The sequence below is a fragment of the Barbatula barbatula genome (assembly GCF_947034865.1).
Source record: "Barbatula barbatula genome assembly, chromosome: 19".
NCBI classification, from domain to species: Eukaryota; Metazoa; Chordata; class Actinopteri; order Cypriniformes; family Nemacheilidae; genus Barbatula; species Barbatula barbatula.
The window spans coordinates 4,919,793-4,934,626 of NC_136782.1; the positions used below are offsets into that span (position 1 = coordinate 4,919,793).

Genomic DNA, 14,834 nt, shown 5'->3' on the forward strand with positions numbered 1-14,834 from the left:
TGATCAATAATACTAATGCTAAATGTAAATAAAGACGTTATGGTAAATGCAATATCACAGATCTGGTTGAAAGGTTGGAGACATATAGCAAACAGTAAACAGACTGACAGATACAAATACTTAAAATTTAGTGCATTTTGTATACTGTTTTGTGACCGTTTAGATGCTCTGCGCGTCTACACTACTGTTGTTAAAATAAGCATGTGTCTGCTAGTCTAGGAAAACGAAGCGCTTTTGGCGGCTTTGCGCTATTTAATGATATTAGAGGATATAGCAGCAAAATATCAATTACAAAAATGTTCATGTGATGTCATTCTCCATTAACTGTGTTAACATTGTTAATAATTCAGTAAACGTATAGAATTTAGCACTAAGCCACAATGGGTCCTGTATATGTTGAGTGTGCGTTATTGGCCAAGAAAATGAAATGAAAGATGAATTTGACCAATAACGTTCTTTATAAAACCAACAAATATCATGATAATATCATTATCGTGAAATATCTGGCCTACGATAATTGTCTGGGGAACTTTTTGATAGCATGACAGCACAAGTATTAACTGATCTTAGAGGGCAAGACCAAGAATGATGGATTAAAAATATAATGGGCTGTCAGGATATCACATTATTCACTTCATGATTATTGTGACCTAAAGATTTTTTGGTACTAATATTTTCACAATATCGAACAAATAATACTCCAACAGTCAACTTAATTTTTAATATTGTGTATTTTGTGTATTCTTTTTAGGCCAACAAATAACACTTAATATTCGAGTGTAATGAGTAAAGAGAAAGTTTGTCACCATTGTGGCTCTTACAGCTAAAAACGTGCTGGATTATTTCCGATATTTTCATACTGTGTGTGTAGAATAAGCATGATATAAGTAATCGCGGTTTTAAGGATCACCGCTATTGTCGATATGGTATATTGTGATCGCCCCTTATAGACATCAACAAATTACCCGAACTCTTTGTAAGTCACTTTGGATAAAAGCGCCTTCTAAATGACTAAATGTAAATGTAAACAAAGAATAGAAGTCATCATCCTTCACTAAACACGCACCCATCCGTTCATACGACCTTCCCCAAACCCACAAACCATCCCTCTCTGCTCTCTGGCTGTGATATTAATAATAATATTAGCAGGAGGCAGTTCTCCACAGACCAGATAATGTCTAGATACTGCAATTTAGAGAAGCAGGAGCTGCCAGCGAGTGAATGCGGTTCTGGAGAAGTCCTGCAGCTCTGTCTACACCGGGCACAATGTCAGTGTTTTACACCGCATACCTCCTGCTAGCTTCTTTATTGCTCTGTGTCTGTCTGTGGGTTTTCATTAATCACACTGGAGTAGAGATAAGGAGAAACAGACTAAGAAATGATAGAGGTTCATTTCATTCATTTGTGTTTATTGTGTAATGGATTGCTTGATAATGTTTCATGTTTGGGCACACACGTCATTTTTTAAGAGAGAATTAAATCATGAAGAGAAAAAACCTAAGATCACTTATTAAGTCCAGCTAATTTCTGTGATTTAAGTTTTATCTATACAATCAAAAGAAAAGACAATATGAAGAACATGTTTGGATACTTCATGGTTTTTTTTTCAAAAATTTGTTTGAGTGAATCTGAGATGTCCACAACATATGGTTTGTCGTTGACCGCAATAATACTTTTCAGGCCAGGCTCACAGCATGTATTTGTTGTATAGGTACATTATCTTGAAAAACATGGCTGATAGAAAATTGTTTCATTACCACTCACGCAAAATGATTTCCCTGAGTGTTGTTGCTTTTGGTATTTTCTGAATCCTTTCTTTGCTCAAATTAACAAACAAAAAAACTTACTGTAGATCCAAACAGGTAAAACAAACCTTCAATGTGTAAAATTGCAAACGCCCATCCTTCATTTACACACTTCATGCACAAAAAAAATAACTTTAGAGAACCCCTTGAAAACAAATTCCCAAAATAACAGAAATAAAACAACGCTACCCCCCTGACATCCTTGACATTCTTGATTTTGGTTTGAGTACCAATGGAGTGATGACTAACTTTGGCACAAAGCATCCAGCACCTGCTGTGCTGACCTCAACACACACAGTCAATGCGACTGAGATTTTTGGTGTTTCCTAGTCTTTCCAATTTTCCTCAAGTGAGTTATAAAAATAACCAAATGGTCACAGTGTACTTCCTGCCTGTTTGATCCACTTTCTAAAGTACTGCACTTCCAGCGCTCGTGTTTTGATGACTGACTCAGGATCGTATTCGTTGTTGTAGCGCAGGTCGAGGTGATGAGCTCCTTCATCAATCATAATGGCAACCAGAGAATCCGAGATACTCTTGGTTACTCCACCACTCATCCATGGGTCAAGATCTCCATTGCTGAAAAATAAAACACTCAGTAAAATTTCAGCAAATATAGCATCTGCACACTAGGGACGCACGATGCACCGATGCTGCGGTAGTATTGCGATTCTAAAGCTCCGAATTACCCGCGATGCTGCTCTTTATTTTTAAAAGTAGTACCTTAAGTAATGTTGAATATGCGCACTGATGTTCATCTGAAAGCGTGCATCTGCCTTTTTGCTGTGTTTCTCTCCTAAATGAAACCGTGTTTTGAACGACTTGGACGAGATAATGATTCAGTGAGTCATTCATAAAGACACTTTCTTCGTTCATGAATAAACAAGTCGTGTTGAATGATTCACTGACTCAGTACGAAAAAAAAAAAAAAAAAACCTTACGCTACACTATTCTTAGCTTTGTATACTGTGCTAGGCTTTAATGGACTAGTTTGATGCACTTATGTATTTTGTTGCCTATGTTGTTATAATTGCTTCCAATGTTTCCTCATCTGTAAGTCGCTTTGGATAAAAGCGTCTGCTAAATGACTAAATGTAAATGTAAACATTGCCACCACCTACTGAACGTTATAGTTTACAATTAAAAGAAGCCTAACATTTCCCTTTATAAACATTGTGTATGAATGAAATTTGTCGCCAATTTGAATTAGTTCCCACATGAAAAATGTTCCAGTGTACTTAAGTATTTACTACAGTAAACTTACTCAAATTGCTAGACACTAGTGTTTTTAGAGTCTTACCATAGTAAATATTTAAGTAAACAGTATTTGCTACAATTCATCCGATTACTATATTGTACTCTACACTACAATATTTTGTAGAATTAACTAAAGTAATTTGGTTCATTAAATATATCTCAATTGCGAAGATGGCACAGCACTTGGAATCGTTACACTTTACCCGATATAATTTTGTAAGATATTTTTATGGTACCGCAACAATAGTGTCCAAAAAATGCATCCTCTATGGCATGGCTGTGAAAAACATTTACATTTACGCATTTGGCAGACGCTTTTCTCCAGAGGGACTTGCATAGCATTATCCTATACATTTATACATAAGTATCTGCAATCCCCCAGGATCGACCCACAACCTTGCATTGTTAACGCAATGCTCTTCCCACTGAGCTACAGGAAAGCTGTTCTACCGTTAAAGCGCCTTAATAATAAATAGATGCAAGTTCTCATCATGTAACATTCTACCTGAAGATGATGTTGCTGTGAGCACTTATGTTCCTTCCACCATATACAATTTCGGCCCAGTCTTTTCGCGGACGCACTCCAAACTGGGCGTAACACTCATCGGAGAAGGCCTGAAAGTTCCACGGCTGTGGCTCGAACATGTCATTTATACCATCTGTACACATCGGCATCACCATCTCTGTGCAGGACTGCACAATACAAGAAAAACACTTGAGTTGTCAACTAACCATCATTCAACACAATGTTAATTCGGCAGAGAACCTTGAACTCCTTCACTTCACAACTGTTGCCCATTTACAACAAATCTGAACTTTATAGTTTAAAAGTACTGATGTACTGGTATTTAGTACACTGTCAACATTATTTTTAAAATCAATGTGTGAATATCTACCTGGTAGAACCACCCCAGGATGCCCAGATTCCCAGTGGCAGTCTGAGAGGTGTTGAGACAAAGCGCATCTCCTGAGTAATTGTAGTAAACTCTTACGGCCTGAGAGATACCGTGCAGCAGCTTTTTGTCTGATACGCCAGTATCAAACCGAAGATGTCCGCAGACCTCCTGAGAATCACAACCCCAAAAAGAAACTTTCAGTACAACAACACTTAAGAGCAAAGTAACAATCCGAGAAGAAAGGAATACGTGCTAAAGTCCTATAGATTACAGCTGCTTTGTGTTCAAAGAGTTTTAATGCACAAGAAAGTCACAAATTACATTGATTTATTTGTCTACAAGAGCGCCCCATATGTTCCAGTTCACATTAGAGAATGTACATAAAGATTGTGCTGTGAAAAGATCTTGCTGTGCTTTATGTGTGGCATCATCTGATTTGCATGTGAAATTGAGTGGAAAGGAATTCCACTAGGGCAAGATTTATCACCGACAAGCTGGAACAAAAGAGAAAAACATTCGAAAGACAAAGAAGCCTTGAAAACATATCAAGCTATGTAGATATGTGCAAAATCAGCTGACGTGAAACGACAAAACGACTTAGTCAGGTTGTGCTGTTGTATCATGGTTTCAACCGCAGCTAACAGAGCCTTGAAATTTTGGCTCAAAAAACCCTGTTGTGGACAACAAAACATAGTTTGCCATGGGAAACATGGATAATGACTATATTTCAAAAAATGAATGGAAAATATGCATATATTCCTCACAGCCAATTACATAATACACTTACCCTTAATAGGCTCTTTTAACTTCAGTAATAAAAACAAAGTCTGTTAACATATGAAAGTATAATAAAAACTACCCAGATAGCACATCTGCAAGATGTCTACTAAAGATCTGGAAAACGTCAGCCACAATAGCCTGGTGCTTTGTGCGGCAACATATAGCGCTAGTGCGGCTGTAAAAGTCAGTTTTACATAATAGACATCTTACAGAGATCTTCTAGGTGTCTATATGCCATCTGACAGGAGACATCTCAGAGACGTATTGCAGATGTAAATGCAGATAGATGTATGTGTGCTATCAGAGTATAGTACAATGAACATACATTTCCAAATTTCCATTTTCACAAAGTCATTGTTAGGCATTTAAAGATTTTTATTGGATATGACTGTTAAAAATGACAGGAAATCATATGGGTGAAAGAGTTGGGAAAGGAATATGATCCGTGACTCAAACTTGGGTCGCTTAAAACACTATCGCTCAATATGTCGATGCACAGCCCATTTAGCCATTAGGCCTTGCGCTGACAAATTCACACAGTATTACATCCAAATTTTGCATCTTCTGCAATCCATACCCAACTCTTATCTTCAAGTCAACTACTCTCACGGAACAGTTTGTTGATTAAACTGCTAGCTGTCTGAAAAAATAGACACATCTGAGACTGTGACGTTTCAGTGCACATAAGCGATTTTTTATACATTTAAAAATACAAACAACGTGATAAATCTGGATTTATTCAAATGTGACCTCAGACAGAAGGTGTGAGAGAAATCCATGAGATGCATTTGATTTTGTGTGCGATTGTGTTTTCGTCTGAGCAGGTTTTCCGTGCATGAGATGAGCTACACGCATGTCCGAGCAGAATGTGTACTATGACAAAATCCCCACTGGCTGTCCAAAGCACCTCTACTTTTCAGATGGGATTAGGCTTACACATTCATCTCCGGCAACAGATTTCCCACTCCTAAGCTTTCAATACCCCCTTCTCCCAGTCACTCACATAATCACATTAGCTTTGTCATTAAAAAGCCTCCTCTTTGCACCCGCTGCCTTAACTGCTTTAGCCACCCATAGGGGTAGCATATATTATCAGATGTGAGGGGGAAGAAAGCCACTCAAGAGTAAACCAACTGAACTTTTGCATTGTCTACACAGTCTGCATATTCACAAATAAGACATAAATTGTCGACAGAGCAAGTGCAGAAGATGATATACCAGGCATGGAAAAACGAGACAACTTTGAAGATAAAATGATAACGTCAACTAAAGCTTAAGGAAAAGATTGTTGTTCCATTTACAACAAAGACGTCCCCGTTTTACAGCACGTCCAAAACAACTAGAAAACACATGATAAAAGCCCAATCAACATTTCCTGGGTACCAAAGCAACCATGTAGTGCTTACTTACACCAGCAGTGGAGGCTGTAAGCTACACTAATTACTTGGTCACCTGCCGCTTAGCGATGAAGAATGTCCGACAAGACATAAGAAAATGTCATCAAGTTATTATCAAATATCAAATGACTAGAATCAAAGTTTTCGGAATTCCCACCACTGATCAAGTGATTCCTACATAAACGTTGGTGAAAGTATGAAACGATATAAACAAATAAAAAAATGATCCAAGAAATAGCAATTACGCTGACAACTATTGCATTAGCGGAAAGACATCTGTGATCATAATGAGCCTAAAATGCAAACAAAAAGCTAAAGAAAAGGTCCATTTCCAAAAGCACAAACATAAAAACATATTTTAGAAGTTTTAATAACTGGTTTTGAATGACTGTATACAGTTCAAAAACCTGTTGAACTTCAAATTTGAATCACACTTCGGAACAGTAGAAAAGTTTCTACTGGGCAGAGATGGAAACGTGCCAGGTGGGTTGGAATCATTTTTCTATTTAGTTTTTACAGAGGTATCATATTTTGAATTAGAAATGAATTTGTATGTAATATAATATACATTTCTGTGTCTTCAGAGCTGTATAAAGATTTTAAATGAGCTGTTTCTATCTACATACACGGTGGGTCCGCTTACATGGAATTCACCATGTTGTTTCTACAGTAGCCCTAAATGGACAAAATGCTCCACAGAGTGTGTTTTCTAAGTAAGTTATCACCTTCAGCAAAGAAGCGAAAACCTGCCGACATGTTTGTCCTGTGTCAGTTGCCGTAGTGCTTCAAAAGCAAGGGGTGGAGTGAGCCATTGGTTGCAATTTGCCACCCTGACCACGAGATGCCGCTAAAATCTCCAGTTTAATAGTCAGGGTGACATAAAACTAAACCTTTTGGAGCACAATAGTTCCTTTTGTGCATTAGACAAACATCTAGACGAACATCTTTGTTGTATTTCAAGAACACATTTTTGAAATACATTGGAGTACAATGTAAATACCATGGTATACTGTATGAGTATGGTAATAATGCAGTACCCGTACAATGGTATTTTGGTCATGTGCCATCACTGTACCATGGTTTAGTAGTTTTTGCAAGGTATTGTATATCCTTGTTTAAGTATGTTGTACCTTGACTGGCCAGCGTGGGAGTGGCTGGAGGAAGTTGGCTTCATACGGATAGTTCACCATGGCTAAATTCACCCATGTTTCCTGAAGCCACGCCTTGAATCCGTATACGTCCTCTAGACTCTTTAAAGGAGAACACAGTCCAAACTCCTGAGACAGCCACTGTAGTCCATCACCTACATGACACAACAAATCAATGATTCTGTAACAACAAAATTTAGTTTGTGTTAAAACACAATTTTTGTAAAAACAACTAGAGAAAGATGAACTAAATGGTACACGAAGCTCATGGTGAGACAATTTAAAGCAGCAGCGCAAGATGCGGCACAATACAAGTAATTCAGGAATCTGGGGACAAGCGTCACATATATCACATTCACTAACCTGTTGCCGAGATGCCGTCAACAGCTTTCCAAGACCTCCTGATGTTACTGCTACAGTTAACACCACCGCTGGTGAAGTCACGAGTGACCACTTGGTAAAAATCTCCACAGGGCACGATGAACTGCCAGATGGGTGCAGATGAAGCAAGAGCACTGAAAGACCACAGAGAAAAAAGGCAACGGTCAAAGATGTGAGCATGTGTGTATACAGTACATAGACTAACAATTGAGAAATTGTTGTTGAAAATGTCCACTAAATGTCAAAATGGATTGCTGTGGACTGCACATGACTGATTCATAATCTGAATAATCTATCCATATAGCAGGTAATTAGAAATATAATTGACTGTCTAAAATGTAATCGAATGTCAGCGCTAATTTAGATTTGATACTACTATAATTGATGCTTATGTATCTTTAACATACTGTTCATGTCACATTTATATATAAAGCAACTACACTATGTTGTGTCTTTCTACTTTCTACTGCAAACTTCAACCAATCAAATAAACCATCTACAAAACAACATTTAAATGTTCTCCTCCTCATGCGTTCCCATTTTAATGCACTACCATTTATAAGCTTAGGAATGCGTATTTGTTTTTAAACATTTTAGAATTATTGTAAACTCATCAAAACTATAAAATAACACAAATGTATCTTCAAGAATATTTCAACTTGAGAAATGCATGTTATTTTGTAGATGCTTCAGTCACCCTTTGCCTAGAATTTGCATAATTCTTATTCTTTTGGCCTTTATCAAGCAGAGTCTTCAGGTCTCACTCTGGGATGCCTTGTAAAGAGTATTAAAGAAGGTCCCACTGCGCTTTCTTCATAATTCAGTCATTCATTTAAAAAACATTTATACACGTTTTCATTTTAGTGTAATGAATGAAATATGTTGGCACAATTATATTTTTGTCAGCCAGACTCCTTTTAAAGAGGGGGTTCACAATAAACCAGTAAAGGCAATAATCGTGATATTAAAAACATAATTATCGATATTGTCTTAATTCCACATATATGATTGAATCTTAAATAATCCACCGGCCATTTAAAACTTTGCTTTAAGAGTCACAATGGTTACAAAGTCTCTCTCTGCCTCCCTACACTCATATTTTCAGTGTGATTCATTGACAAAAAAAAGAACATACACAAAATAATAAAAATGAAGGAGTTTGATTCATAGCATTGGGAAAAAAACATTTCACAGTTCACTGTGATAATATCGTCATTGCAAATGCATTGGACCATGATAACCGTGTGGTTAAAATCTGATACCGTAACAGCGCTAATTTTTTTATATTATGAGAAACATGCTAAAGTTTTGAAGGGCAGTGTATGTTTTAATGATGGATTTATTCACTTTTTATTAAGAGTCATAAAGTGACAGTAAATTTATTATATTTAGCTATTTCTGCTCCGCTGAAAAAAGTCATAGATCTGGAATGGCATGAATGAGATAAAAAATAAAAAATTTTGGGTGAACTATTCTTTTGATGCACACATATACATCCTCACCCTATGACAGCACTGGGATACTTCATCCTCAACCAGGCGGCCAGCATCCCTCCATAAGAGCCGCCGATGGCGATGACTGGACTTTTCTGCGCTCCAGGAATGTTTCCTTTCAGAGCTTTGATTAAAACTGCAAAGTCTGCTAAAGCCTGTTCTGAGGTCAGGTAGTTCAGATACTTTGCATTCTGAAGGAGAGAAGCAACAATCATATAAAGAAGGTAAGTTCTTTTGTTATCTACGACACACTTTTGCTCTTTGTTAGGACGGGGCTTACACTGTATGACTCCTGTCCGAATGGCATGGACTCTCCATAGTAGCGATGTTCGGCAAACACCAACATGGCTCCCAGCTCCTCGGCTGCATCCCACATAAAACCCTTGAAAAATAATCAGAGATAGAGATATTCAGCTTGAGTGCATTGTATTAATGGATTTATAAAATTGGATTTATTCTGGATGGTAACTTTTCAGTTGAAATTTAACTTTCTAGATACTGGATCCATATTTATATGAATGCATCTCTACTTCACTCTTTTTTCATGTACAAGTGCCATTTATAGCGGGGAATGGTATATTTACAGTGTTGTTACAGAACCAGGCGATGTCTCCCTCATTGCCGGTGTAAAACAGGACTGGACCTCCTGCTTTGTGCCAATGCTGATCGTTGAGAAGGTACCTCTGCTTGAATGTGCCATTCTCTAAAAACCCAAAATGGTCGATCTGTAATTAAATAAAAAACAAATGTTATATTCAATAATAAGTCTACATGCAATGTGTGACAGTTTAAAAAACAGTTCAGGGCTTAGGCCAAGGGATATCCAAGATGGCCGGAAGTGGTCTGACATAAAAGAGGACACGGCCTCTCAGGCTCAGTACAGTAATAACGCTTCACTGTCTTCATTCCTGGGTGTTCTCGGGAATCTTCTGGCCCTGAGCCACCACGTATTGTTAGGTGTAAACCTCAGCGAAGGATGGAGGGATAATTAGGCTCAATTTGTATTAAAATCTAGTGCCAGCGTCAGGGATGCCACATTAGTTCTGGTTTCAGCCGAACTGTGATATCCATTCATTCAGTCCACGGTTTGTCCACTGTCCTCTCCATTTCCATAAACTCTCAAAGTTTGAGGGAAGGAGTAAAAAAGACTGTTAAATTTTCTTCCCAGAGCTGCGATGCTGTTTTTCCTCTTGAATCCCACCCATCACTTAATAAAGAATGTTCTCTCCAGTGTTTTGTTTTGTTGTAAATACCCTCTTTCTCCTCGCGCTGGCCACAAAAGAGGCAGAAATTTTATGAGCCAGTGACAGCAAAAGGACTCCGAGTGCTCACAGCTACATTCATTCAACAGCAGTTAGATGCTGGCTGCGGGTCAAACGAGTGTCAGATATATTCACATGCTTTAGTGAGTTATTTTGTGTGGACTGTTATGTTTAGAGGCTTGAGTTCATTGTTATTTTAAGGCGATTTATGCTTTTTGTGTTTTTTTATTTAATTTAAACAATAGCTTGTGTAACTATTCTTGGTGAATGAAAATTTTACTCTAACTATAACAAAATGCAGCTTACAGTACTTTTTAACTGAACATTTTATACTGGAGTATAATACAGTTTTATTTTGCACTATTACTATTATAAAAATATAATATAACTTCACACATTATTAAATAAACTGTGAGAAAGTATATGTATTTTGTATACTCATTTTTGTGAATAATTACATTATAAAGAATATAGTAAAAAATATTATAAGCTTTAAAATGACCATAATAGTCCAAATTCCAAACAAATACAAGGATTTTAGCTTCAGTTCAGTGTACTTGGACCATTACACCATAGTGATTCAGTAGTGCAAAATTGTGCAACGCCACCTTCTGGTTGTTTTAAATTCTCTGGCACACACATCCCTGCTGAAAACAACAGAAGGCCAATAGAAACTACAGTGTGTTTTGGGCATTATTCCAATATGAATAATCTGCCAGATAACACCCTGCAATAGAATCCATCACATACCACAACATTATAGTATCCATTAAATAGAATACAATTCTCATAACCACTAATAAAACCACTATCACATTACATTTTCGATTGAGGCTTCTATAGATTAGTAATTTTACTTTCCCAATTACAAAATGTTTTGCTTAGAGAACCAACATATAGGAAATGGAGAATGAAGGGTGTCACATGACTCTTTTGTAACCTATTTGATCATACTGTCTACCAACCAAGAGAACAATAAAACCATAGCACATATTCAAGCAAGAGTCAGATATTGATTTTAACTAAAACTGGTACAATTTGTCATGTGTTCTGTCATGATTCTGCAGCTTCATGTCATGTTTCTCTTGGTTTAGTGGCAGGATCATGACAGAACCTCATGTTAAATGTGGAGAGAGACAATTATTGTTCTTATGGCCTTCCATACTATCTCTCCAGTCTTGTCTTTGTTCCCATCCTCTCTTACCCTCGGTATTGATTAATGCCCTTCACCTGTTCCCCGCTTGATTTGGTCCCTTATTTAATGCCCCTGTGTCTTCTGTCTTGTGCTGGTTCATTGTGATTTGGTTGGTGACTTTATGTCTTGTCAGTTTAGTTATTTGTAGTTAATGTCAAGAGTTTATTTAAGTGTAGTTAGTTTTAGTCCTGTCATTATATTGTCATGTTTTGTTATGTTACCCCCAGGTGGGTCTTTGGTTTATTATTTATTAAATTCTGTTAACCCCTTACCCGCTGTCTGCACCTGGGTCCTCTCTCCGTGTCTCACCACGAGAATCATGACACGTTCCCCATTTTATATTAAAAGGAAATATAAAAATGCCACAAAAACAAAACGTCCATCTTTATTTATTCCTCATCATGTCATGAAAATCTGTATATGGCTCTTTCTTCTGTAGAACACAAAAGAAGATATTTTGAGGAATGGGGCAAATGTTGTTTGGTTATCAACGATCTTCAAAATATCGTTAAAGAAAAGATAAATGTATAATAATTTCCTCCAAAAGCTACCATATGATGCACAACCATGCTGGTTTAAAGGAACCGTTCACCCAAAAATGAAAATTCTGTCATTATTACCTCAACTTGTTCCAAAACTGTATAAAATTATTTGTTCTATTACACAAAACAAGATATGTTGAAGAATGTGGGAAACTTAACATTTCCGGGGCACCATAGCATAGTATTTTTTCCCTACTATGGAAGTCTATGGTGCCACCGAACTTTTTGGTTACAAACATTCTTCCAAATATCTTTCTCTGTGTTCAGCAGAACCACTGAATTGACACAGGTTTGAAACAACTTTTTTGTTGTTTTTCATTTTTCCGTGAACTATCCCTTTAAGTTAAACCCAAAACAAACCCACCCACCTATTATAATGCCAACCAAATCTCATGCAACGTAAAAAAGCTAGAGTATGTATCCTATGGTTCAAGCTAAATCAACCACAGATTGAATAAAAACCAAGACAACATTTCACCTCCTGTTTATTTTGTTCTCATATTTTTTGCATTAGTTTTTAACAACCCTGTCTGCTTTACTATACAACTAAAGGCTGCTGTAAGGCACACAAACTGCTGACAAGAGCAAACCCAAGACAATAAAGAGCAAGAAGTCAGGAAATGGCCTTATCATCCTGAGGGCTGAGAGGATGAAACAATGGCCTTCACTTCACTCTGTACAGGTCAAGCAGTAATTCGACTCACAGTGAGTCCTAACAGGCTTGTTTTTGTCTAAAGTGAGATGCAGGGCTTTTCCTGTATCTGCCTTTGACACGGACATCATGTGAAACATTCATTTCCAGGCCGTTTCATCAGGCTGAGCACAAGATTAAATATTTCTGAGATGTAAATTATTAAACAACTGAAGGCACCGTAGCACAGACAGCATTTCCTTTCAATAATTTCACCAAAGCAAAACGCAAATCACTTGAAAAAGCACTGCAAGTGTGATTTTTTAGGAATTGAAACAATCACACTCCAACAAACATAAAGGGACTTTCACGATTTCACTTTCGGCGGAACAGAAATGCCTTCTGGCAGAACGCCAGCATCAAATGATACATCTCTGCGGGCAGGACCAAGCCTAGAAATCTGGTTGTGCCATTGGGGGCTGAAAGGAAGAGGAAACTTCCAGTAGACACAATACAGCGCAGGACGGCACAGATTGTCCACACATAAAATAAAGGAAATCCTTACAGGAAGATGAGTAGTAAGTTAATGAGCAGACACGGGAAGACTATAAAGATAAAACCGCTGTGAGCTGCAAAATAACACCGTGATAACTGTATGATGGATCACAAGTTTTATATTGTCCTTACTTGATTACATTAACAATAATGGTTGATACTGCGCCTAAACCTGGAAATGCATTAAAAAGAGATGTGAAAAAGTTATAATCAGTAGTAATATCTTCCACGAAGAAAAACATTATGGTAATGTACGAAGAGTTTGGTTCCAAACGAGTTAACTCCGCTGATCAAGCTTTTATTGTGTTTCATTGTGTTACTTTTTTGAGTTATTATGACTTAAATCAAAACAAACCAACCACAGTTTGATTGATATTCATTGGAATGCACAATAAAATAAAAACACGTTTTGGAACTGAACTCATCATATGTATTATAACATTGGCTTGCAGCTTTAATAGGACATTTATAATGACATTTAACTTTATTGGTCAACCAGTGAACAGAAAATGTTTGTTTCTTTTCCATGTACTCCTACTTTTCCACTTAATGTGCATACAATGCTGGTTAGTTGTCCAGTAAATAAGCATTTTTGTTTCACAAATTCTTGACCTGCAGTTAGGAAAAGCAATGAAATAATGCAAAACGTACCTGCTGATCAAAGTATAAAGTGCTGTATGAGAGAGGACGGTGATCAGACGAGATTTTGATCCCGTGTCTGCCTAAGAGCTGTGGTTTGAGAGCCAGTGCATGACAGCTGATGGTGAAGAAGATGGAGAGGAAGAAAACAGGAGTGCGGGACAGTCTCATGGTTGAGCTGAGTGAATGACCGGACTGTCCATGTGAAAACATCACACCCGTGGCTTGTTTGCATAAGCGGAAAAAGGAAGCGAGCTGTCAAATGACTCACGTCTGTTGATGTTTCATGACGCGAGACGTGCAACTTTTTAGACAGCTACAGTATAACAGACGTTTTCGCGCTCAAACTACTTTCAAGACGATTCTCCTTCGGTTACCGTGAAACATGGGTTCACCGTATGTGTACAGTGATTTAAACCGTGCTCACTCAAATCGGTCTTTTGTTTCTGCGTGTTTGAGTAAAGTGTAGTTTAACAACAAAACGTGCTTCCGTGTCGTAAGCACGTGAGCGGCGCGGGGGCTTATGGGTGTTGGAGTTTCTCTGTTTCCACAGCGATGTCAAATGGATGCTTTTGTAAAATCCTCATCATCCATAGGACGCACGCGCCTGGCCCGAAGCTAACTTCCGCTCTCGGTTTGGCTAGTGGCTGGTAACATAACAATGTATTTTATTTATTTATAATAATAATACACATTTATTTTATTGTATATTAAATTAAAAGTTATTGATCGTTTGCAGAGGTCTACCGGAAGTTAAGTTAGGCCAACATTAGTATGTTGTTGCTTCTGAACCTTGTATAATTAAATATTATAATTATTATAAATGTAACTTTATATAATATGAACTTTACCT

General features: G+C 37.4%; 1 protein-coding gene across 1 annotated transcript; it reads right to left on the reverse strand.

The window, feature by feature from the left end:
* Positions 1–1,352: 1,352 nt before the first annotated feature.
* Positions 1,353–14,612, reverse strand: prcp (prolylcarboxypeptidase (angiotensinase C)). The gene is made up of 9 exons (XM_079481712.1): positions 13,994–14,612; positions 9,742–9,882; positions 9,438–9,539; positions 9,167–9,348; positions 7,647–7,798; positions 7,266–7,438; positions 3,959–4,126; positions 3,568–3,755; positions 1,353–2,384 (listed from the first exon to the last, which is right to left on the reverse strand). Exons 1-9 carry the CDS (start codon positions 14,192–14,194, stop codon positions 2,180–2,182), a joined length of 1,512 nt encoding a protein of 503 aa, XP_079337838.1. The 5' UTR covers positions 14,195–14,612; the 3' UTR covers positions 1,353–2,179.
* Between the last annotated feature and the right edge of the window lie 222 nt (positions 14,613–14,834).

Excerpts from the sequence above, each read along its gene's own strand:
- prcp (XM_079481712.1), bottom strand. The coding sequence starts at position 14,194 with ATGTTTTCACATGGACAGTCCGGTCATTCACTCAGCTCAACCATGAGA. Across the intron at positions 9,883-13,993 it reads CTTTATACTTTGATCAGCAG|ATCGACCATTTTGGGTTTTT; the intron begins GTACGTTTTGCA and ends ATTTAATTACAG. Across the intron at positions 7,439-7,646 it reads TGACGGCATCTCGGCAACAG|GTGATGGACTACAGTGGCTG; the intron begins GTTAGTGAATGT and ends TGTGTCATGTAG.